This window comes from Ruditapes philippinarum, unplaced genomic scaffold, assembly GCF_026571515.1.
Source record: "Ruditapes philippinarum isolate M1 unplaced genomic scaffold, ASM2657151v2 ctg3340_1_1_1_1, whole genome shotgun sequence".
Lineage (NCBI taxonomy): Eukaryota > Metazoa > Mollusca > Bivalvia > Venerida > Veneridae > Ruditapes > Ruditapes philippinarum.
This window is the reverse complement of record NW_026859239.1, coordinates 71,277-97,402: the sequence shown is the minus strand read 5'-3', so window position 1 is coordinate 97,402 and position 26,126 is coordinate 71,277. Positions and strand designations below refer to the sequence as shown.

Genomic DNA, 26,126 nt, shown 5'->3' with positions numbered 1-26,126 from the left:
ATTTTGACGTGACGTCATTAGCGTTATACAAACATAGTGTAAAGACGCGCTAAATGTTAGCGTTATACTATAGGCGCGTCAATGAAAAATGACTCTTATTTCACTTTAAACGGTCTTTATTTTGGGTATGTGATAAATAGAATATTAAATTCGTGTAAGTTCATTACTGAATTTATTGCACTCGTTGAATAAAATAATATTATGCTCGCCAGAGGCTCGCATAATATAATTTTATACAACTCGTGCAATAAATTCAGTTTTGAACTTACACTCATTCAATATCCTCTATTTCTTATTCAGATTAGCTGATTGCTAGAAAAAATATAACGTAACATAGAAATTATTTTCATTTCAATAACCATAGTAACGCGTTATCGCCCCAGCCCGTTCTGTCTTATAAAGACGTAACTAATAATATAAAGTAAAGCAAGAAACATTTTTTGCAATAACGTAAATCTCCGCCAATAGTTTGTACACTATATCAGTGACGCCATGTGAAAAAATGACGTCATTGCATCGTAATCAACATTTGTTCACGGTACCCTGACACGTTGTCACTTGAAGTGCGGGCGAAATTAAGTTTTGCTTGCACTTACTGCAGGCCTCGACATTAGCGGTGCTCCATTGGTCCGAGACCACCTGATTTTGACAAGGACCACCTAATTTTACAGGCAACTGGTCCGGTAGACCACTTGAATTTTCCAAATGGCGAGGGCTCATCTGGGAGAATGGTTATTTGGTCGAAAAACGTGTTCTATAATTGTTGTTTAAAACCATTTCTCCGATGTACAGGTATATGTTCATTAATCTCATTAGTTCAAAAAGATCTTAGGACATCCATTACCTTTTATTAACTCACTAACAGCGTAGTTAAAAAAGTAGAAAATTATTTTAATAATTAAAGTATAAAATTCATTTAAATGTCTCTAGTACTGCATTGAATTTATAACATTGTATCACTATGGGATATCGGATAAACACATGAATAATGGTGCAAACAAAGGCAAAGGAAAAATTAAATATCTAGTAATCTTTGGCTACTTTTTTAAACGATCAGAGATCCATTTGTTTTCTTATTTAAAGTATTTTAAAAGGTTAAAAATACTTTGTCAAAAATAAATAAATTTCAACAAACAAGCATGTATAATAAATAATAAATAAGCTCAATTATAATGTAGGAATTTTCCTGTTTATCATTAATATTTCGTTGTTTCAAAGACAAGAATATAATAACTTAATAGTTTAATTAAAAATTTTACTCTATAAAAAGCAATTATTATTCTTACCAGGAAACAATTTGAATAACAGTAAGGAAATAAGTCATTCACAAATGGTTTCACTATTCCCTAACTTGAGTTGCGAAAGAAGTCACTTAACCGAAGTATGAGAACTGTCACGTATTTTTCAATGAGATAATAAATACTAAATAGGATTACAATGACTTACTATCTGATCTAAGATTGAAATAAGTACTGGTGTAACTCATCAGGAGCGATGGTTAGGAAACTACCCGCCTATATGACTGAAATACTGTTGGAAAAAGGCGTAAAATGAAACAAACAAACAAACAAACAAACTTAACTTTGTAAAGTAAACATATTATCAAAAGTGGAATATCCAGTCCTAAATCCTGCGTGAGGTTTGTCTATTTGTTAATTATTTCGGCCAATATACATACTGTCGTAAATTATATTTGAGAATATTTTACACATACATTTATCAAGGATATACCACTATATTTTGACGGGTCTGATTTATTACCGGATTTATGTATATGCACAATAATACTGTCTCTGAAAGTCGCAAGTTTCTAATATCTTATTTAATAATACATGAAAAAGCAGTGATCAGGGAAATTATTTATAAAATTCTGCCCCTAAACAATCTTTTTTCTTGAGATTTCTCGTGTTTTACTTTATTAATGATTTAAATATTTCATCTTCATATGTGTTATTTCAAAATTTAGAATAGACTCCTGTTCTTCGGATAACTCGGCATCAATAAAAGTTGTGTCCTTTAATTAGGAAGATTATCCCTCCTTAATAAATTCTGAAAGTAGTTTCTCCATGTATCGGGCTTTATGTTTCAAGTCTTTATCTCATCTTTCTTTTGTCTAGATTTCACCATTTGCCAAAATGTTTTAGGACCTTTACTACATTTGATTAATTCTTTTCGTTTGTGATGCTGGTAAAGGAGTTTTTGATATAAGAAGTCTTTAAAACTTCTTGCGCATATTTATAGAATTTTGAAAATCTTGCAAATCATTGGTCGACCGAAATTTCCTTAATACAGCGTACACAATCTGTTTCAAGTCATTACATTTTGGTAGTTCTAATACATTACGCAATCATTGTTTGGTGTAAAATAACAAATATTGTTTGTTACAAAGAATTTACACTAAGAGTCTTTTGACAAGTCTTTCAGCCAATCATCAACGAGAAGACATACACATTTTGCACCATTATTCATGTTATGCCTGCTGCCCCTCGAACTTATGTCCATTAGTTGACGGCAACTGGTTGCCAAGAATGAATCAAACATCCGTAATGTATATTCCTGCGAGGTATAAAAGTCAAATCAAAACACAAATTAATATTTTGCATTAGTTACACACACGCATACACATGCGCATACACACGCACACCTGAACCCTGTTCCGGTTGTTTCATATTTGTTTTTATTCAAAATTAACAGGTAAAGCTGTATTATATTAAATGATATGAACATATCGTTTGTTAGAAATATTCCTGATATTTTTACATGTCAGATGGTTGTTACATTTAATAGAGACTAATATTGAGACCGATATGAGAAATCAGGTTTGTATTTGTCATAAAATTATCACTATCGCATTAATGTTTTAAACATTCTATGAAATAAACGCAACTAAACGTGATATCTCTTACACAGTAAAAAATATTTTACCTCAGGACTTTCATTTTCCTCAGGTGTTTCCTTCAGATATTTCTTCAGATATGCCTTATTTTCTTTTGCAAGTTGTCGTTCAAAGTAAAGCTGTAAAGGGGACAAAAGAAGACAACTTTTTCTTGAAATATTAAACAAGTAATCAAGAAATTCTTAATATAAAGTAAAATATATCATGTGTATATAAATTTTCTCAAAAAATGGAGGAAAAAATACAATTGCTTACAACTTACTAATTATGAAGAAGTTACTATTTTAAATTAACACAATATTTTAATGTAATGTAGAAGAAAATCATTATACGCCCTTAATTTCTTATTATGTTTCTCATGAAAGAATTACCTGGCATGGCTTGAAGTTAATGCGCATAACGTAAAACTGAATGTTCTTCTGACAAACATGTTAAGGATAGTGCTTCAAGATATAACATTTGAAAACTTTTTATAATCTGCTATTATTTATAGTAAGCGAAATATATTCAATTTGGTAGCCGAATATTTAAATCTGGAACATATTTGAAGGAAATTTCAATTTAGTGGTTTAAATGTCCTTGTTTTAGGTTGTACTGCTGATATGAGATTTATGTATTTTTTTCTATTCTTTTTTTTAAAAGAAATATTCAGAAAAGCACATATGTTGTACCTTAAATTCGGGCAACTAATATCATAACCTTTTCATGATAAAAAAGAATCAATTTTGTATGATTTTCAGAATACTTGTTTGTGAGCAGTAAATAGCATATATCTACCATTTTAAATGTAATACTCGAATACGAGTAAAAATGATAAAAGAAAAACTGGACAACGAGAACCAAATTTTGTAATACTCAGATTTAATTAATTAACGGACCACGAAGGGGAAATACAGGATACTGCTTCATCAAAAAAGTTTCGCCTTGAGAAAAAAATCACTCCTGTCTGCTTATTGTATTGTCGACTTATTTTCCAGAGCGATCCGCGTAATAAAGTCCATAACTGCAACAAAAAACGAAATGTTGTAAGTGTACCCATAGACATTCATACAGTTCAATATTATATAATTGATTTTTACTCTTACAAATGGTTTTTCAAATATTCTATTTGGAAGTACTTAATCACATCTATTAATTACCCGTGAAGTGAAAAAGGAAAATACAATAAAATATTCTTGGTTTTGTTTGTAATGGTTAATTTACGGTAAGCTACAATCAATACTTGTATGCCTGCTATATGCATTGCATGCAGCTGATCGCAACTGACGAGTCATTTAAATGTCATTTTGATCTGTCACACGTACGTTGAAAATACGTAAAATGTATTTTATTTCATTTATTTAAGAGCTGAGAAATTATCATTATTTTACCTTCAATTCGAGTTTAAACAACATAAGGCTACGGCAATGACAAATACCAAGGACTATCATACTTGCAGTATATGATATAAACCAAGTTGGTAAACCAACCGCAAGACACATTTCTGCCGATGTTAATTTATCTGTTTTTTCCCCTTCCAGCATCAACACCAGTATTGAGAAGATGATCATGATGAGTATCAAGAAAAACAAAAACACGAACGTCATTAGTAGATACTGGTGATCAATAACATGATGGAGTCTTATGTAGTATGATCCATTGAAAGTGTCCCCGACTTCCTGAAGTATTTCTGCTGACACCTGAAGAGAAAAAACCACTTTATCATCACGCAAAATACGCTTGTTACTATTGATTGATTGAGATAGTACATTTAACCATGATTCACAAATTATCAGCGACATGTGTCCGATTACGACATTGTGGCCTGGGACCGAAAAGTCAGAATTATAATAGTGTGATAAATATATAAAAGGAAAAATTAACAAAACAGTTATGATGTCATCAAAGGTGCAAATGGGGTGTAACTGTCTTACTGTATTTTTGAACCTCAGCGTATAATAAGTACGATTAAATAATTAATATTTAATATATATACAGTTTTACTAAAACGGAAAAAAATATAAATAAGTAAACAGAACACAACAATTGTGACGTCATCAAAAGGTGCAAAAGGGATGTTTAGAACGAATGAATTGTTTTGTGATGGGAGCTCGATATAATTTATTAATTCATAGATAAACAGTTTTACTAAAAACGGAAATAAATAAATAAATAAATAAATGAACAAGAAATGTCGAACGACACATATGCCCCCCCCCATTTCTAGCTCTGACTCACATTATTGAATATTTTGTTATAGAAACTTGCCATAAATGGATACATTGAAGTGTTTAGTTATAGAAAAAAATGACCTACTAGTTATAACAAATCAATATGTGAAATATAAAGAGCTTCAACTTTGAACTAGTAAGCCTATTATGACTAATAAATATGTGAAATATGAGGACATTGTGATAAAAAGTTTTCAAGGTTATAAGCAGTAACCATATTTACATTTAAGGCCCATGACCATTGAACTAGTGATCCCAATATAAATAGGTGATATCTTCTACATATGGCTTTTAAATATGTATATTATGAAGTTTTGTGATACATAGTTTTCATGATAATGAGCAGAAACCATGCTGACATTCAAGGGTCCTTTGACCTTGACCTTTGACATAGTGATCCCAATATCAAAAGGGGACATCTACTAGTAATGACCTAATAATATGTGAAATATTAAGACTTTATAATTAATAGTTTTCAAGATAATGAGCGGAACAATTCTGACATTTAAGGCACCTGTGACCTTGACCTGTAACCTAGTTACCCCAAAATCAATAGAAGTCATATGATAGTTATAACCAATCAAGATAAGAAATATGAAGACTTTGTGATAAATAGTTTTCAGGATAATCAGCGGAAACCATCCTGACATTTAAGACCCCTGTGACCTTCACCTTTAAACTAGTGACCCAAAAATGAATAGGGTCATCTACTAGTTATGACCAATCAGTATGTGAAATATGAAGACTTTGTGATAAATAGCTTTCAAAATAACGAGCGGGAACCATACAACCATTCAATCTCCCTGTCACCTTGACCTTTGAACTAGTGATCCAAAAATCAATAGGGGTCATCTACTATTTATTACTAAGCAATATGTGAAATATGAAGACTTTGTGTTAAAAAGCTTTCAAAATAATGAGCGGTAACCATACAACCATTCAATGTCCCTGTGACCTTGACTTTTGAACTAGTGATCCCAAAATCAATAGCGATCATCTACGAGTTACTACCAATCCAAATGTGAAATATAAAGACTTTTTGATAAATAGATAGCGAGATAATCAGCAAAAACCATTTTCACATTTAAGACCCTGAGACCTTGACCTTTGACCTTATGACCCATAAATCATTAGGGGCTATCTAAAAGTTATGACCAATCACTGTATAAATAAAAGACATTGTGATGAATAGTAAGCAAGATCATGAGCGGAAACCATTCTGACATTTAATGCTCCTGTGACCTTGACCTTTGGACTAGTGATCTCAAAATAAATATGGGTCATAAACTAGTTATGATCAATCAATATGTGAAATATGAAGACGTTGTGATGAATATTTTTAAGATAATCAGCGAATACAATTCTGACATTTCAACTTCCTAGGGGTCATCTACTAGTTATGGCCAATCACTGTGTGAAATATGAAGACTTTGTGATAGTTTTCAAGATAATCAGCGGAAACCATTCTGACATTAAAAGCCCCTGTGACCTTGACTTTGAAGCTAGTCACCCCAAACTCTACAGGTGTCATCTTCTAGTTATGTCCAATCAGTATGTGAAATATGAAGACTTTGTGATTAATTGTTTTCAAGATAATGAGCGGAAAGCACTCTGACATTTAAGGCCGCTGTGACCTTGGCGTTCATTGAACGCCGCCTTTCCTTGTTGATCTTGTTTATCATATTTTTCGACTTTTGACTTAATGAGCCAAAAATCTACTAGTCATGACCAATCAGTATGTGAAATATGAAGACTTTGTGATAAATAGTTTTCAAGATAATCAGCGGAAACCATGTGGTCTAAAGACGGACAGACCGACCGACCTACCGACCGACATTATCAAAACAATATACCCTTTCTTCTTCGAATGGGGGCATAAAAATACTGTACACAACAGTTTTAGTTGGATGCAAAGAAACGGTTTGATTCTACAGTAAAGGGATGAACTGTTCCTTTCGTTGCCGTTTCTTATTTCAAACACATTTACATTTTCAGTACATAATTCTTATAGAACTATCCATTGAACGGCTGGTCCTCTGGAATTAAACACCATTTTCTTTAAACTGATGGTTTTGTTGGAGATAAAGGGTAATTTTTGTCTTTTTGTAACCACTATTAGTTATTTGGATCTAAATTTGTGTGTACCGTATTTTTTTAAAATAGCAGTTTGTTCCTTACCTTTTCAACATAACTTTATTAAAATATGCTAGAACATCACTGCATTCACAAGATACTTTAGACATAGTCAATTTATAAGATATAGCATTCAGTTTTCTAAGATACAATGAAAAAGAACGGACGACTTGCTAGAATCGCTTGTTGTGATAAATGAGTTTGTACGTTTCCCCTCGGCCCGGCTATGAAAACAAAACTGTACTCAAATGTTCTCAAAAAACATTCAGGGGTTTACAAAATTTTTATTTACCGTGGGTAGCTGATATAATTACGGGTACTCTGCGCCTTATCTGATCAAAATCGATTGAGTCACCGCGAAGTCGTCAAGAAAAAAACATACCTGATACGGTAAAAAATCGACTAATGTACCCGAAATGTCACCAGGTATGGCCACATTGATAATAGTTTGTCTTTTACTTCGAAAAAGACGAGCTAAAATCAGATGCATATATGTCCATACTGCCATCTATCCATCAATGTATTTCAAATCTATAAAAATAAATTTCAGTACTTTTTTTGAATTCACAATATATTGCAATTTTTGCCACATTCTAAGTCTATTGCTCCAAAAGCAACCTGATAGTAATAAACAAAACAAAGTGCACACTCTCGATACTGTTATCCATATATCAAGTCTTATAAAAAAATATTTTCAGCACTTTTTCACGGGATCCAGTTATTTTGGAAGCACTGACGTTCACCCTAAGAAGACCTTATGTTTTTATGCCCCCGTGAATATAGTAATTGAACCTTCCGTCCGTCAGTCAGACAGACAGGGCGTCTGTCCGTTCGAGGTTAACCTATAACGACAAGAAGGATTTTTCTTAAGTTCTTCCTGTACCAATTGCTTCATAATTTACACAGTTACTAATCAATACAAATAACATTATCTGGGCAAGTTACATGGCTATGGGTTCCACTTTTACTAAGTTATTGCCCTTTTCAGCACTAAGAAAATGAATAATGGCTAATATGAACTGGCAAATTGGATATAATTTTAGTTCTATCTATACTAAGGACTTCATAATTTTCACACTTACTCATCAATACAATGTACTTGATATAGCCAAGTTATTTAACTTTGTAAGCCATTTTTTCTATTTATTTCCTTTTTTTGTCACTTTAAAAATAGGGCATTGTAAATTAACCTATTCCGACAAGTTGGATTTATCTTAAATTTCTCCTTATTACTCAATTCATTTAATGATATATTTCAGATTTGGTAGGTGGATACCATTAATCATCCTCTAATGTTTTGTGGAGTTAGTGGTTTCTTGGGTCAAGGTCAATGTCGCTGGTAAAAAAAATAAATTTAAACATTTTTGCTCAAACAGCCTTTATTTTTTAGTTGACGTTTTTCATGTTTAATACAAACATGCAAAGGAAGACCCACCTTATTTGAGTATAGTAATGGGTTCATTTGGGCCAAGGTCAAGGTCACAAATGTAAAAAAAAACGGTTTTAAACTTTTACAGGTATATTTACCTCATGTTTTTGACAGATTTATAGACTTTTTATATTTGGTAAGAACATAAATTTGAGGTTTTCTTTATTGAATGGAGTTAGGTGTCAGTTAAATCAAGGTCGCCAGTGTTAAAAATACAATTTTTAGTTGGGACGTAGTCCCAACTAGTGTACTTACAAACCCGAAATTTCCAACCATACAGGGTAACGCCCACTGCAGTGACGTTTCATCACCATTCTATATGCTATATTGTATTCTAACATTTTGCAGGTATGTTGAATTCATAGTGTTCATCCGACCATGACTGACGCATAACCGCCGCGAGTAAAAAATAGTGCTCTGTATTTCTGAAAACTTTGATTTATTGCGAATAGAAGAGAGATAAGAAAATTATTTTTTTTGAAAATCATTTGCAATTGAGCTTGAATAACGGTATTAGAAATGTAGCAGATATAATTTGAAAGGTTGATTAATTCTATGAATGGAATGTTAATTGGTACATATGAGGCGAGTCACGACAAAACCAACATAATGGGTTTGCGACCAGCATGAATCAAGATCAGGATCCATCCTGTTCGCTTACCAACTCTACTTCAAGTAGGGAAACTGATAGCGAACAACATGGATTGCAGGCTGGTCTGGATCCATGCTGGTCGCACACGGACTATTTTGGTTTTGTCGTGACACGGCTCATATGAATTCGACAACTTCCGGTTTACTATATGACCTACTTGACAAGCATATCGACCTGTATAGCCCATAAGGTAAGTTTTAAAGCAAATATGTTATTAATTTGATGAATAATAATAGTAAGTTTATTTATTGATGTCAGTTCGTTCCGAGGACTTAAACTTTCGTTAATAATTTCGAAATATGGTAATAGGAACAAGACAAAAAGTAAATATTATGAGAAAATTAATTCTTAAGATAAATGAAATAGCTCTTGAAAATGTAACTGATCAAAAAGTCTTGGGTATTTGCATAGATAACAACTTAAAATGGCACTTGCAAATTGACAATGTTTGTAGAAAACTTAACGGAAAAATTGCCTTATTGAAAAAAATATCGTATTTTTTGCACTTTGATATGAAATTATTGTTTTACAATGCATATATATTGCCCATTATGGACTATTGTTGTATTATATGGGGTAAAGGAAACACAAAGTACATAAATAATGTTTGTAAGTTACAAAAACGAATTGCTAAAATCATTTTACAGGAACCTCAAAGATCTCCGTCAATAAATCTATTCGAAACTCTTAATTGGTTACCGTTCCTTGACAGATGTAAATACCACACGGCGGTGCTTGTTTTTAAAACTTTAAATAACATGGCACGACTTATATGACAGAACTGATGACTTTATCCGACAACAAAATATATAACTTAAGATCTAGGTCACGAAAAGATATTGTATTATGGACAAGACCTAAAACAAATTATATTAAAGACACATTTTCTTATTATGGCATGAACATTTGGAACAATATACCTTTAAATATTCGTAATGCTAATAACCTTAAATGTTTTAAAGAAAAATACAAAGCATATCTTGATGTTCATATGAGTGAATGAATATCTTGATGTTCATATGAGTGAATGAATGAGTGAATGAACGAATAAATATATGAACGAACGAATGATGCAATATACGTATATGTTTAAACAAATTGTTGAGTGTCTGTCGAAAATATATGAGTTGTAATATTTTAAAAATTACATATTATACATTCATTTTTCTACCTATGCATATCCTGTTGTTGTTGTTGTTGTTTTCTATTTCAGAAGGCCACATTGGAAATAAGATATATATGATTGTTATTGTATGTTCTTAATGTGTAACCTTCTTTAAATAAAGATATTATTATTATTATTATTTATTATTAAGTAATTTGGGAGATCTCAAGTCTTTCGTCCCCAAGACATTTCGACCCCAAGACATTTCGAACCTACTGTAGCCTAGTCTCAATTTTTAGACTGCATAACCGACAGATGTTACAAATTGATTTTACACAGATGTCTGCCTTTACAGGGAAAACTGGCATATACGCCTACAATTTGTTGGTCTTGTCACGGCCGTAACGTCGCTACCAAATGGGGCACATTCTCAAATATTTCAGAATAATTTTATTTTATCTTCATGTTTATACATTCATTAAGTTATAAACTTATTCAATGAATAAAGGTATTCTATGAAAGATTAGAAAAAAAATGATTTAACCCTCAATATGAGCCATTTAGCTCTTTTTTAAAGGCTGTTTAACCAGTAGCCCCAAAATAGGTATATTTTCCCCTGAAAATGCTACATGTAATATTTTCCCCTAAAACCCCTGTGCACATTCTTCACAGGAGGATAACTTAACATCAGCTAGAAGACAGAAAGCTGTCCCTATAGATAGCCTCTGCTATTACCATGCATGTTAAAGGAACTCCACTGAGCTTTAAAAGCCTAAAAACATAAATTAGTTAGGGCACTTTAAACAGAAATATGCAAAGATAGTTAAGAAAAATACTTTGAAATAAATTGAACATATTTTTATGCTTTTTTTTAGCTAGATTTGGATGAAAAGCGTTAAAAAGCTTTTCATTTTGCATATTTTTTTCATATTTTGAATATTAAATTGTTCTGGAAAAACGAAGTGCTTGAATGATCTGAAAGTTTGCACAAAGATTAGTGGTCTAAACTTACATAAAATGGTACATTTATCTGAAAAAAATATTTTTAGTGCCATCATGTCAAAATACCTCAGTGGAATCCCTTTAAATTGAATTAGAATTGAATCTTTTTAAATGTATGGGTAAATTCCATTCTCAGTGGTTGGAATTTGATTTTCCCCTTTTCTTAATTATTTTAAGCTATATTTTCCCCTTCAGAAAGCCACAGGTTGTTTTGAAAATTGAAAAAAAAAATCACTGCCACCATGATAATTGTTAACCTGAAAAATCTTCAGGCACGGAAAGGGATTTGAACCCCAGACACACCATGTTGTGAAAATGTCAACACAACAGCAAGGCTGTTGGAAATGATCTATACCTGTTCTCACTACATGATTGAAGTAATTTAATCAGTGTTAATTAGACATTTAACAATTTTTGATAATACTGATATTCACATTTTATTCACATATCCACGTCATGTAATAAATAAATATCATAATAAAATGATAAGAACATTTTCTATTTTAGTGGTAATATGCGGAGTAAATGAAGAAATATTATTATCATAAATTTTCAAATTTTATGTCATTACATGCTGTACCCAATCATATTATAGTGTACACATATATATATATATATACATTGTACACACTAAAAGAGAAGTATTAGATAATTTTGAAGATGAAATCTCTAAATTGATATTTTCAGGGAAATAAAAGATCATTTACTCCAATATTCACTTGGAAAGGCTGGTACATGTAATAAGCTAGAAAAAAGAATAAGATTAAAGAATTTAGACAAGAAGATGATCACAAACAACAGGTACTTGTATGATATTTGATGTATATTTCAAAAATCAAACTATTTTCCAAAAAGTATTCATGAAAACATATGCCTTTTTACCAGTATCACCACAGGCCAGATTACCTGACCCATTCCCAGTGGCAAACAATGCCAAATATGCTTATTTTTTTCAAGTTTAGAAAAAATCATAATCGAGTCAAAATTCCTGTTATCAAAGATGACAATTTTTCTTCATTCCATTTCAATCCAATATGGTACCAGACATAGGATGTTCAAAAACACATTTTATTGTCATTTTTATGTATTTTTTATGCTTTGAATGACATATTAAGTCAATTTGTTGGATAAACAATTTTGTACATGATATACAATTTGTTGGATAAACAACTTTGTACATGGTGCTGAATATTTTTCCCAATTAAGATGCAAAATTTCCTAACCTGTGCTAGGAAATTTTTCCTAAAATATGTCTAGGAAAAGGCTTGAAACTGAAATTGTTTAGTTTGCATTTCTAATCTACATACTGAAATAGTCCAAGACTTGTTCATATATAGTACAGCCTAAATAAGAGTGTCAGTGCATGCTCACAGTTTATTATAGTGTAAGTTGAGAACATACTTCAAAATTTTCTGTCAATTGGCATTAAGATTCTGCCTATGACAGTCTTTTTCCTATGCTGAAAATGATCACTTACATGAAATATCATAGTATGGTGTTTTAAGGTTGTACAAATCAATCATACAGGGCATTACAAGGAACTGCAAAATTTACAATACTGTTGCCTTGAACAAGACCTCAATATTTATACGAATTTAACAATACAGTTCATCCTTATGAACATTGTTTACATTTTGATTATTCAAGATTGAAACAAATGAAAATATTCAATAGCAAAGCACAGCTGTGAAGTGATTGTTTTCCCACCAAATGATTTAAATATGTACAAAAATATTTCCCTACCCTTTGATTGACCATTGTTTTTCTGTTTAGTGTGCCTTTAATATTGCTAAGATCTGCTTAATTGACAGGCTGTTTTTAAAGTTTGAAGTGATAATCTTTGAAACATTCATATTGGTTATTAAACTAACCATAATTTACATTTATTTGTAGCAAATAAATAATTATACTTTTAAATTGTATGCCCTCTAAACAAATTAATTGTATATTGTCTGAACATATGTGACAGAAAAAATATCACAAAAAGGAAGTCAGTATTAATATGAGTATTTATTAAAGAAATTGTATTTCAAATATATCTAAAAATTAAATAGTGTTATTGAAAGTCATTTTGTATGACAGACACACAAATCTAGTGCTCTGCATCATGAATGTATATAAGAAGAGACAAATAAGAAAATTTAAAACATTTTTTCAAATTTTTTCAGTGTCTTCATATAATTGTTGTTGCATTTTTTTAAGGTGGACATGTGTTACTGTCAAGCAAATGAAGATTAGCACCACAGTCTGTGGGAATCTCCAGTTTCCAGATGTAGTGATCATAACTGTATAGGCACCGATATGAACACTTTGGACTACATATAGTTGGACTATTTTAGAGGGGTAGTCTGAGTTACCACTTCAGTTGAATCCCCTGTCAAGAACATTGTGTTGAAGGAAAATGTTAACTCTAGTTGTTTTGGCTTCAAACAAAACCATGACACTTACCCAGCAGTGATAGATTAAACCAATTGTGATATTTTGACTGTTTCCCCAAAAGTTTCCATGAATTGAAGCTCCTGGGACTTGTGTAACATATGACTGCACATTCCAAAATTTATTAAATATTGTGTAATGTTTAGCAATGTTGTGTAAATACATTCAGAGCTAGTATAACATGTATCTTAGCTTGCCTGGTTTGATGAAAAGTAATGAACCTGAGAATTGAAACTAGAATTATCAATAAATTGTTGTTATTAGTCCCCTTCTGTTATCACCAAGAGGGGACTAAAGGCTAACCCTTTCTGTATGTCAATGAAATCTGCATTCTGATATTACTCAAAAGGTACAAAAGCAAGGTTCATCGTACTGGTATCTGATATAGAACCATACAGAGATTTAGCATGTTATTATAGTTTATGCTCTTCAAAAGGGAGAGAATACAGTTGCGGTCTTAACCATCTGTCTGTATGGACTCAATTGATATTATGGATAAATAGCCGTGTTCATTCTATATATACTTTTACTTGTGGGGAACTTGTACCTATGGGGAAGTCATGGGAGGAAAATATGTTTCTTATGGTGTTTTTGAGATTTTAGGTGATTAAAGAAAAAAAAACACATTGTGAACTTAGATAGACATCCGTCCTTCACACTCTTGTTCTGAATATGAATATAACTAGATACGTATTAAAGGGATTTTATGTAAACTTCACAAAGTGATAGAGACTTTTGAGAGGAAGTGCAGTGTCCAAGAAACATAACTCTACCTTGCTTCATGTTTTAATTATCTCCCTTAAGCTAAAAATGCTTATTCCAAACTATCACTGAAACTACACCCAGTTGTACAGACTCAAATTTGCCAAGGTGTCAAAGAACCATAACTGCATTCCTTAGCTTTTTTAATTATCTTTCTTTTTAATAATACATAACTTAATTATGCTTGCCAAGAGAAATACTGGAAAAGAGTTGATGGAATTTGATTTAAATTTTACACAGCAAAAACATTCAAGTGAAAGGAAGTGCATTTTCATAGAACCATAATTTTTACAATTATCATCTCTTATAATACATCAACATTAAAAATATTGGTTGTCTGGAGTAAATCTTTTCAATGATATCTCACTCAAACTAAATACAGTTGTAGAGACTAGTGAGCAGAAGTGCTGTGTCAAATAACAAAAATTCTACATTACTTAGTTTTTGAATGTTCAGAGAGAGGATTAAAATATTGAAGGAATTTGATTGAAACTTCATACAGTGACAGAGATTAGCATGAGAAGTGCAGTGAACACTTTAAAGCCACCATAAGTTCCAATGACATGGCCACATTCATATAATGTGATGCAAAAATATTGACCATTTGAGTGTTTTCTTGATACTGATACAGAAAATTTAATATATTTATATCACAATTGATTATTATCCCAACTTCAAAGAAGAGGAGGTATATTGCTTTGCATTTGTCTGTCTGTTGGTCCGTCGGTCCGTAGACCAAATGGTTTCCGATCAATAATTAAAGAACACTTTGGCCTAGGATTTTCAAACTTGGTATGGTGATTGGTCATGACCAGAAGATGACCCCTATTGATTTTGGGGTCAAAGGTCAAGGTAACATTAACCGTGTAAGTAAAAACAGTTTCCGATCAATAACTAAAGAACGCTTAGGCCTAGGGACTTAAAACTTGGTATGGTGATTGGTCATGACCAGCAAATGACCCAATTGATTTTTAGGGTCAAGGGGTCAGAGGTCAAGGTCACATTGACCTTGTAAGTGAAAACGGTGTCTGATCAATAACTAAAATACGCTTAGGCCTAGGAACTTAATACTTGGTATGGTGATTGGTCATGACCAGCAAATGACCCCTATTGATTTTGGGGTCAAAGGTCAAGGTCTCATTGACCTTGTAAGTAAAAACGGTTTCCGATCAATAACTAAAATACGCTTAGGCCTAGGAACTTCAAACTTGGTATGGTGATTGGTCATGACCAGCAGATGACCCCTATTGATTTTGGGGTCAAAGGTCAAGGTCACATTGACCTTGTAAGGAAAAACGGTGTCCAATCAATAACTAAAGATCGCTTAGGCCTAAGAACTTCAAACTTAGTATGGTGATTGGTCATGACCAGTAGATGACCCCTATTGATTTTAGGGTCAAGGGGTCAGTGTCATATTTTGTTCACTGGGTCAGAAGTTGTGCATAATAACCTGATCACATGACAAATTGGCTTCTGATAGGGGGCATACATGTTTCACAAACATATCTTGTTTTTTCATAGCTTTGTCTCCCTTTATTATGTCATGTGTAAAAAAAGTCGAGCTTGCAGTTTCCTCTTGTAGCTCTTATTTCACTTGGTGCTTTTGTCTAAAAGGGCCAAAAACAGTTTGTGATGGACTTTCACGTACATGTTACCTAAATATTATATTTGAACATGTATGTCATAGCATAATTGTATCCACTACTGTTCATTAACTGAATTGTGCACTTTATATTTATCAACCGGCAACACCCTTCACTCATTGAATTATCTGCCCCCGAAATAGTAAAAAATGGTTATTTTGATCCTTCAAGAACGTCCCAACTGCAGTGCCTTCAGCACTTTGATTACTCTTGTGCTCATACAGCCTTAATTTATTGACAGGTGAACTTTGTATTGTGTAGGGATATAGCTTGCATGGAATTCTTCCTTTTGATTAAGGTAGGGATCAGTGGGTCAAGGTCACCAGTGCTTAAAAGATATGTTAACACTTTAACACATATAACCTTTATTAATTGACAAATATATTTTTCGTTTAGGATGGAGTTAAAAGTCAGTTGGGTCGATATTACCAGTGCTAAACATAGATTATTACACTTTTGCCCATACAGCTGTTATTTATTGACAGATGTTTTTCATTTTTAGTAGGTTGATAGAAAGAGGAGTCAGTGGGTCAAGGTCAAAGGAGCTAATTAGGGATTTCTACACATGTTTTTTTCAATGTCTCATAATAATAAGGAACGTACCTAAGGTGGTCCTTTAGGTTGGGATGGAATTTGTGGTAACATGGGATCAAGGTGAAGTCTTGCCTTTATATATATGTTTGATAAAATTGAATATTTTTCATTTTCATCACAAGACATAGCAATGCCTTTCCAGTTTATATTTTTGCACAATTACACAGCGCCAAATTATTTAATTGCGTTTACATTTTTTCCGGCAATTTTTCTGTGTAATCATTCTTTTTAATATTATAACTGATAAGAATCTGAGCAAGGGGCATTTCTGTTTAACAAATACGTTCTTTTTGTTTTATCTTCTTTGATCTCAAAAATCCCATAAGCAGCGTTTTTTCACTCCATAAAACGGATATGCATCACATAATGAGGAGTGAGTCCGTACGGACAGACTGTCGTACAAACTTCACGGATGTCATTCATTGGACATTTCTTTTGTTAAAATACCCAATAACCCTTAAAGTATCCAACAATACTGACGGAACGAATGTAATTTACTGTTATCAATTGTTCTTGGTACCCAACAAGTGTTATCTCGTTCGCCCGGACAGACGAACAGACAGACAAACGAACGGCAAACTTATATATGCAATAACTTCAGAAATAATAAACTGGTACTAACTGTTTACCTCGAATTGGTTTTTCCATAGTTTTGCCCTTTCCTTTTCTGTAATCTTCAATCTATATCTTGTCAAAGGCAAATAGTAAGGTTTATTTGCCTTTAATCCAAATTCAATATACTCCCCGTTTAAATCTATATGATAAAAAGAAAAAAAAAAGAAGAAATTGGAACAACATAAAATATATCTAAATTTAAATAGTTCATTTTTATTTTCCTCCGAATCCTCAAAACCCGTATCAAATAAAGAAAGTTATATTGGACAAAAACGCGAAAAAAAATCAAAATTAGATATTGCATGAAAAAAAAACAACAAAGTAAATGATTATATAATACGATAGTCTCTAAGTATAGTATATTTGATCCATATTAATATTTAAATTTCAGTTTGGCACTATATTGTATGTTAGATAAATAAAGTAACAAGACACTTTACCTTCCTTAAGTGCAATCTGTCGATCTGAAACAGTAAGAAGCAGAACAAAATGATAGGATAAAATAGGATTTCGAAAAATAAAATTTCAAATTATTTGAATAATTTACTTTCTGTTCCATAGGAAACACCTTTATGTTGCAAACAAAGAGGAAACATGACATGTCTTCTGGCAGCACACCGCACTTTCCCCAGTGCTGTGATAGTGATATGGTATCTTTTAGTTCGTTTGTCTGGTTTACGCCGACTTTAGTACATTTTAATTCTAATATTTTAAAATCATATAACTATTGAAATATAGTTGAATCGACGTTGAATCGATGTTCAGATCTATAAGTGTCCATTCTAGCAGGGGGGATGGGGGGGGGGACACTCATGTTTTTGAAAATACCCCCCCCCCCCCCTATTTCTTCAGAGACAGGGAAAAAATTTACACAGAGAAAGAATGGAAAAAATCAACAAATATAATAAATTCTCACTTTCAAATAAAAGTCCCCTTGTTTTTCAAATCCTAGAATAGACACTGGATCTGTCTGTTTGTCTGTCTGTCTAGTCTAGTCTTATTCGTAATTTATCTTAAAAGGACCTAAATACAGAATTCCCTCAGAAATTGATTTTAATGCTTGTCGTTGTCAGATTGCTGAAACAATTGAGGATTTTTCAAGTAAATAGTGTCGCCGTGAAAATGCTGATAGTAATGCTCTAGCTACTTGGAAACGTAACATTTTCAAAATTATTGATTCACGTATTAATTTTTATCGTGGAAATGAACATCTTCTTCCACCTAAACCGAGACTTACTTTAAGACATCTAAAAAAGGATATTCTAGCTTTTCACTCAAAATTTGTTTTGGTACCAGCGGACAAGGCGGCTAATAATATCATAATATGACGTATCCATTACATTAACGTTTTACATAAAGAACTTAATAGCACTAATGCGTATTCTAAAACTACTGCTTCTGAAAAAGACATTGTTAACAATCATGTTACTAATATATCCAGTCTAAAAGTCCGAATCGATGAAAAAGAACTAAAACTTCCTATTATGTATTGGATTCCTAAATTACATAAAAAACCTTACAAAGCCAGATTCATTGCTAATTCTACATCTAGCACAACAACTAAACTTTCTATTTTATTGACGTCTTGTTTGACTGCCATTAAAACACATGTAATTAGATACTGTGATAAAGTATACGAAAATACAGGCAAACATCTATTTTGGTCCATTAAGAATTCCGGTGAAATTCTGGATAAACAAGCATTTGATAGTATTGCAGGCAATACAGTAGTCCCCTACCGGTCCCTCAAAAAGTTCTTTAATTGTCATACACTCCTGTGTATTGCCATTTATAATGAATTTGAGGATGAAGTCTGTATTTGAAAATATCGACCACAAAACATAATAAAATAAGTTTGTCTATATCACAGTAATGTGTTAAGTTTCCATGCTTAGTAAGGAAATTATGTTTATACAACCTTGTCATATTATTACGATGTGGGATTTTAAAGTAAATCCTATAAGGAATGAAGAAGTTGGAGTGAAAATACCAGTTTCTCGAAAAAAATCTAAGTTCAAGGGGGACATAATTCTGGAAATAGTCTTGCTAGAGTATTTAACCTTCTCAAAAATGTCGAGTGATAATAAGAAACATATATATGAAGTTTGAAGTAGATACATTAGGAAATAAAGAAGTTATTTAAAAAAGACAACATTTTTTCCCCTAAAAAATCTAAGTTCAAGGGAGGTAATACTGATATTTTTTGTGCTAGAGTTATAAACCTTGTCACATATGATGTGGTTGATGACCAGAAACTTATATTTAAAGTTTGAAGTAAACACCTTAAGAAATAAAAGAACATATAGTGAAAAAGCTGAAAAATTTAAATCATAAATCTTGAAATTCAGGCTATTTGTTGCCATAGCAACCAGAATTTTCAACATAAGAAGAAAAGAAAAAGATGTGCATAATCTCCAGACTGCCATCTACCCATATTTCAAGTTTCATAAAAATATTTTCAGTACTTTTTGAGTTATCACTGGATCCAGTTTATGTGTTAAATTTGCCATATTTTCAGACTATTTGTTGCCATAGCAACCAGAATTTTCAACATAGGAAGAAAAAAAAAGACGTGCATAATCTCCATACTGCCATCTATCCATATATCAAGTTTCATAAAAATATTTTCAGTACTTTTTGCGTTATCGCGGGATCCAGTTTTGTGGACGGACGGACTGACGGACTGACAGACAGACAGACAGACGGACAGACAGACAGACGGACGGAGGGTAAACCTAAAGTCCCCTCCGGTTAAACCGGTAGGGGACTAATTAAAAATTAAGAACTATCGGGCTTCAACTGTCAGTACATACGATTTTTATACCCTTTATACTACACTGCCACATAATTTAATTAATGATAAACTAATTTCCCTTATTCAGAAAACCTTTGCACGGGAAAAGGTTACATTTCTTGCATGTAACTCTCAAAAAGCCTTCTTTACAAACTGTATTGTTAAACAATATACTATGTAGACCTGTGACGAAGTTTGTAGAGCACTCTCTTTTCTTTTAGACAATATTTATGTCAGGTTTGGTAATACCCTATTCAAGCAAATCATAGGAATTCCTATGGGTACTAATTGTGCACCCCTGGTCGCCGATTTGTTTTTGTATTGCTATGAAAGAGATTTTATGTTAAGTCTCTCTGAAAATACACAACAAGATGTTATATCAGCATTTAATAACACTTCCAGATATCTTGATGACATTTTTAATTTAGATAATTCTTTTTTTGATCAAATGGTGTCTAATATTTATCCTACGGAGCTACAACTTAATAAAACGAATTCTTGAAATTTAACTACATCATTTTTGGATCTTCATATCACTATCAAAAACAATTCGATTCACACGAAAATTTATGATAAAATGACTTTGATTTTAGTATAGTAAATTATCCTCATTTGAATGGAGACGTACCGCACGCAACATCTTACGGGGTTTATATATCTCAGTTAATTAGATTTGCTAGAGCTTGTAGCAACGTAAAGGATTTTAACGAGCGAAATATTTTCATTACCGGTAAGCTTCTAAAACAGGGCTACCGCTATTATAAATTACGTAAATATTTTACAAAATTTTACAATCGTAACTTTGATTTAATTTCAAAATTCAATAGTGATCTAAAACACTTCTGCGACAAGGGATTAGCCAGTCTGATTTTTACGGTGATGTTGTTTACAAACTTCGTAAGTTCTTGGGTCATTGTAATTTTTCTGTTGTGTTTACTAAAATTATAAAACGTTTTATTAAAAGGGGTTATGACCCTACTATTTTAAGACATACCGCATGCTTAGTGTTCAACCCATTTACAGTTGGACACTACGCTTTCCTCTTTTGATTACATCTGACGGGCCAAGTGGGAGACTATATGATGGACAGTTCTTAAAGCCCTTTGGGACTGAATTGCCTTAATGTTTGTCTTCTGTCTTGCTTCGTCGGGCCCTTGTAGGTGATTTTCTTGTTGCTCTGTCTTCCTTTAAGACATCGAGTACTTTTGTTATGGTCATTGGGTTTACTTTTATATGTTTCTACATGATCATTTTGGTGTTTTACTTATTTAACCTTTTGTAACCATAACAACTGTTAGAATTTCACTTGGCGGGGATTCATTTTATTTACACTGTCTCGTTTATAGGAACATGGTGGGGCTAAGAGCGAGGTTTGGTGCACCATTAACCGGTTTAAACTCCCCAGTAGTCATTATTATGCTGCTGACCGTTCCAAGGCGGCGCCCCTCTGTGTTCCTCAGATGTATGTCTATGTTGTTTTATACTGTTTTGGTGACACTTTTGCTCGTGTCTCTTGTTGTTGCTCGTCTACGGTAAGTATCTTCCCTTTGTCCCTAGTTTTTATTTATTTTATTCCCCCCCCTTCCCCGTGTCTCATGTCCCCTTCCCCTGTGCATTTTGACATTACGGGCCTTATATTAAATCATTTATTTGTTTTGTTTTATTTCCTTATAAGTTACTAATTATGTATTCTGATGTAGTGGTTTGCCTGCCCGTACTCTGCCTTGTGCCCTGTCCTGTTTTTCTTTGGGGTCCTCCTGGGCTCCTTGCAGCTGGCGCTTGTTGCTGGTCGGGTGGGGGCTGCGTTCATTGAGTGCCGCCTTTCCTTGTCGATCTTGTTTATCATATTTTAGTCAGTCAAAGTCAGTCTAGTCTTAGTTTGTCTATCTATAAGAAAAAATAAAAGTAAATACCGTACACGTATTTGTAACAGTTGGAATAAAAAGTTGATAGTTAAAGAGAGAAAATACACAATTTAAGCAGATTAAAACAATATTTTCATTTTAAATGCGAGGAAGAGAGGCCATTCCCTGTTTAATTTGGTCCAGGGAAGGGACCTTCACAACTTCAGATGGCAGTGAGATCCAGAGGACTATAGTTGTTGGAAAAAAGAACATGTGTGGTTGTTACATGGAGTGAAGATCTGCCTGAAAGAAAGAGGATGCGAGTGTCAGGTAAGGCGGGGGAGGACTGAACATATTGAAAGGGGTTTAGGCACTGCAACCAGTCCGTGCACAATCTTGTAAAACATTAGGAGTCTGGCATCAGTTCTCTTATTTTCTAGTGAACGCCAACCTAACTTATCTTATATAAAGGAGACACTGCTGTATGTAGAATAGTCCTTAGTAACCCACCGTGCAGCTATTTCGATTTTGTCGATGTTCTGCTGCGTGCGAGCTCAAAAATAGATCTTCAAAATGTACCATGTTTTAATTGAATGTTGTGCTAGACAATCTACATTTTGTCTAGGCAATCTACATTTTGTCTAGACAATCCACATTTAAATTAGACATTCAAACATATTTGTTGGGCTAGGCAATCGACTTTCATCTTTACCTTCGAGTTAGATATGATCACAATTTTCCTTTCACGAATTACATCCCGAAAATTAACAATCAGCTAGAAAAATTTAAATATTACTATTTTCGGGTAAGAGATTCAAAAATTAGCTCTTATATAATTATACGTCTGTCGTAACTTTCAGATAAGTATATAGGGAAAAATACACCTTTGAGGAAAATTAAAGGTTTTTTTTATCTCCGAATACGGTACTTGTATATAATACTCCTTGATACAGGTTACAACCGTCCCAAATATGGCTGTTAATATCAACTTTAAATTCTAGATTTTAAAGATCCTGTGACATTTCATATACGTTTGATAGAAGTACAAACAGTACTTTTGCATGTTGTATGTGTTTCATTGATTCCGGCACTTGTAAGTGTTGAAAACTCGGTACCGCTCAAATCGGTGTGAGGGGGAGTTAGTAGGATGTTGCACATTTTCATCATCCCTCATGTACAGACTCAGTCGGGCCGAGTCTGCAATTTTGATGTGATTTTGTTGTGATTAATGCTTCCGAGGAATTACAATTTATCTAGATTTTAGAGATAGTCTTCAAAAGATTAAAAAAAACAATTGCGGCTGTCAGAATGTAAATAGTCGCATAGTTATCGTTAGAAAAATCTGACGTTATCACTAAGTGTATGTTACATCCTTATTTGTAAATGAACGGAGGTCACGTGATACACGCACACACATCTTGTTAATAAACATGGGGGTGAGGAAGAAACCGCGTCTCTCGCGTTCGTTATTTGTAATCATACTATATATCAGGTTAATATCAGTTGTAACGAAAAAAAACACAACAACAACAACACCCCCCCCCCCCCCAAAAAAAACAACCCCAAACAAATGTAAATTTGGAAACAATATAACCTACTGAGCTTGCTGAGCTGCTGTCTTTGGCATTTATGTTTGTTTTGTTTTCTTAACGAATGGGTCACTTCACCGATTATGTGTTACTGATGACGTACCATTGTGTTATGTTTAGAAAGACCGAAAGAGCGTCGAAGATTTTTCATCATCTTATTTTTTATATAATTTACCAAATTTAATTTTTTTTGTTCGAATTTACTATCAAACCTTCCTGATTTTTCTTGTAAATTATTTACATACCAAACAGCATCATAAATATTAAATAGCATGTTATGATATGATAAAGAAAAGAATATGTGCGATTAAGGACCATTTTTAAATGCAGATATTTCATTATCATTGTCAAATGTTGACAATTCTTTAAATAATTATTTTAATATCTAACACAAAGTAGGCTTTTATTTTTCCTTAAATGTGGGAAAACGTGTAATTATAGATGTTGTATACATGTAAACGTTTAAAGCTGTTTTTCAAGTAATATAGGCCTCCGACTTAAAGTACATTTTGTCTGTTGATCGAACATTAAAAAATCATAAAACTCGCATTGATCAATATTGACATATTCGCTGCAAAATTGGTTAATATATTCTTATAAATATTCTCATGTTTTCGCATTTACCTAACATCTTATAAATAGTAGAGGCTTCTACACCTGGAACTTTTGTATATGCAATAGGAGATAATACATATTTGGTGTAAAATAAAGAGAAACAGTCTTGATCCATCAGTTTGATGGAGTATGTATGTGGACAAAATATGCCGCGCGGAAGAACACACGTTAGGGACAGACGTTGATAATCACAACTACGTACATGCTGTTTGGGGAATAGCTGTAAAATTATGCAACTAGCAAAATGCATATTATATGGACGTTCTCTAAATGACACATGTGCTTCCCGTTTATTGACGGCAGAGGAGAAAATGAACAAGGTCTCGGCATCTCGAAAATTCATCCGTAAAGCTGTGAGAGACCCATCGTTTCTACCTAGAATCATCACGAACGAAATGCTTGTTCATTATTAAGAACAGGAAAATAGAAAAGAGATGTCTATGATATGGAAGAATCAGGGAGGACCGCCATCAAGTAAGACTAACAACGTTAAGTTCGTTGCAAAGATCTTAGATGGTATGTTTTGTCTTAAAGGATATCCACGGCGTCAGACTCGTTCACATAGTGAGACGGGGGTACACTGGCAACATATCTTATTATTCAGAGGTAAATAGTAACCAATTCATTTGTCTTGTTTAAATTGTAAATATGAAGTTACTGTTACAAAATTAAACATCTACTTTAAAGTGGTTAAAACTCCACCTTAAAAACAACACATAGCGGGGACATTTTTGAAAAGAAGTAACCAATAGATTTCACATAACGTTTTATTTTTGTGACAGTTACGTGCGCCGTGGACCAATACCGTACGACAAGATTTTCTTTTTTTCTTCTTTTAAATGCCTGTAATTTGAGATTTTGGTCAGGATATACATGCATTTATCAAACTTGTGCATTAAGATGTTTTTGTAAACAACTTTCTTAATTAATGCCTGAAACAACATTATTATACAGTTTTTTTTACTATTTCTATCTTTTTTTAGTGTTACCAGGGTTTCAAATGAAAATAACCTTCTCCATTTTTGATTTCTTTGCAGGATATCATATATATGGATATATTTTCATTCTGTTTGTGGTGCGCTGGAACATGTGATTACACATTTACACACCCAGAAATAGCTCATAATAGACTTTTTTTACCAGGTGAGCTAGAATGATAATCGGAACCTTACCTTTCTTCACCATGGCATCAATTATTTTTGTATGTGCTTCATCAATGGCTTCTTCTACATCTATATACACGAGATGCTGTAGGCATACTGGTATAGAACAGGGCTCGATCCGTATAGGTATGAGATTATACTGTCCTTGTACTCTTAAATTAAATGCCTTGTCAATTTCATCGATACAATAACAACTATTTTCTAATTCCTCCGATAGAACAATAAGCATATTCATGCTTTTCTCTATTGCATCATACATATTATCAGTAATTGACCTTCCCGGAACGAAATCTCTCTCAAAGTAGCAACAATCGACTCCTTCTTTCTCCAAATTTTGAACAATTTCTGCAACAGTACACAAAGAATTCCGTTCATAACAAATAAATAAGTGATATTCCTTGTTAGGCGGTAAATCCGGTATACGAGAAGAAATTTCCATATTCACGTTTATATATTTATACATAGAATTAATATTTCAAATTGATTTTTAAAGTTCGTTCCAATGCAAATTAATACTACCTTATATCACGAACGAACGAATGTGAATAAAGTTATTAGTCTACACAAATATCAAAGGACTGTGCTATGCAACAACACAAATATTTACCCATTAATTAGACGTTTATAACTTCCACTTTCGATTT

At 32.8% G+C, this 26,126-nt stretch overlaps 1 protein-coding gene and 2 long non-coding RNA genes across 3 annotated transcripts; 1 reads left to right on the top strand and 2 right to left on the bottom strand.

Moving 5' to 3' along the window:
* Window positions 1–1,589: 1,589 nt before the first annotated feature.
* Window positions 1,590–3,914, bottom strand: LOC132755740 (uncharacterized). Its single transcript, XR_009629251.1, has 4 exons — window positions 3,798–3,914; window positions 3,268–3,315; window positions 2,926–3,015; window positions 1,590–2,556 (listed from the first exon to the last, which is right to left on the bottom strand). It is a non-coding gene; the product is annotated as an uncharacterized LOC132755740 (long non-coding RNA).
* A 28-nt stretch (window positions 3,915–3,942) lies between these two features.
* LOC132755739 (uncharacterized) lies at window positions 3,943–26,126 on the bottom strand. The gene is made up of 4 exons (XM_060746654.1): window positions 25,492–26,126; window positions 17,918–17,941; window positions 17,492–17,616; window positions 3,943–4,575 (listed from the first exon to the last, which is right to left on the bottom strand). The coding sequence occupies exons 1-4, from the start codon at window positions 25,943–25,945 to the stop codon at window positions 4,258–4,260; spliced, it is 921 nt and encodes a 306-aa protein (XP_060602637.1). The 5' UTR covers window positions 25,946–26,126; the 3' UTR covers window positions 3,943–4,257.
* On the top strand, window positions 8,888–14,091 carry LOC132755738 (uncharacterized). Its single transcript, XR_009629250.1, has 3 exons — window positions 8,888–9,510; window positions 12,115–12,228; window positions 13,630–14,091. It is a non-coding gene; the product is annotated as an uncharacterized LOC132755738 (long non-coding RNA).

Bases quoted from the DNA above. Each gene is read 5' to 3' on its own strand.
- LOC132755739 (XM_060746654.1), bottom strand. From the start codon at position 25,945: ATGTATAAATATATAAACGTGAATATGGAAATTTCTTCTCGTATACCG. The intron at 17,942-25,491 runs GTAAGGTTCCGA...TTACTGTTTCAG, and splicing joins TGATGCCATGGTGAAGAAAG to ATCGACAGATTGCACTTAAG. The intron at 4,576-17,491 runs GTAAACAGTTAG...TTTTCTCTTCAG, and splicing joins TATGGAAAAACCAATTCGAG to GTGTCAGCAGAAATACTTCA.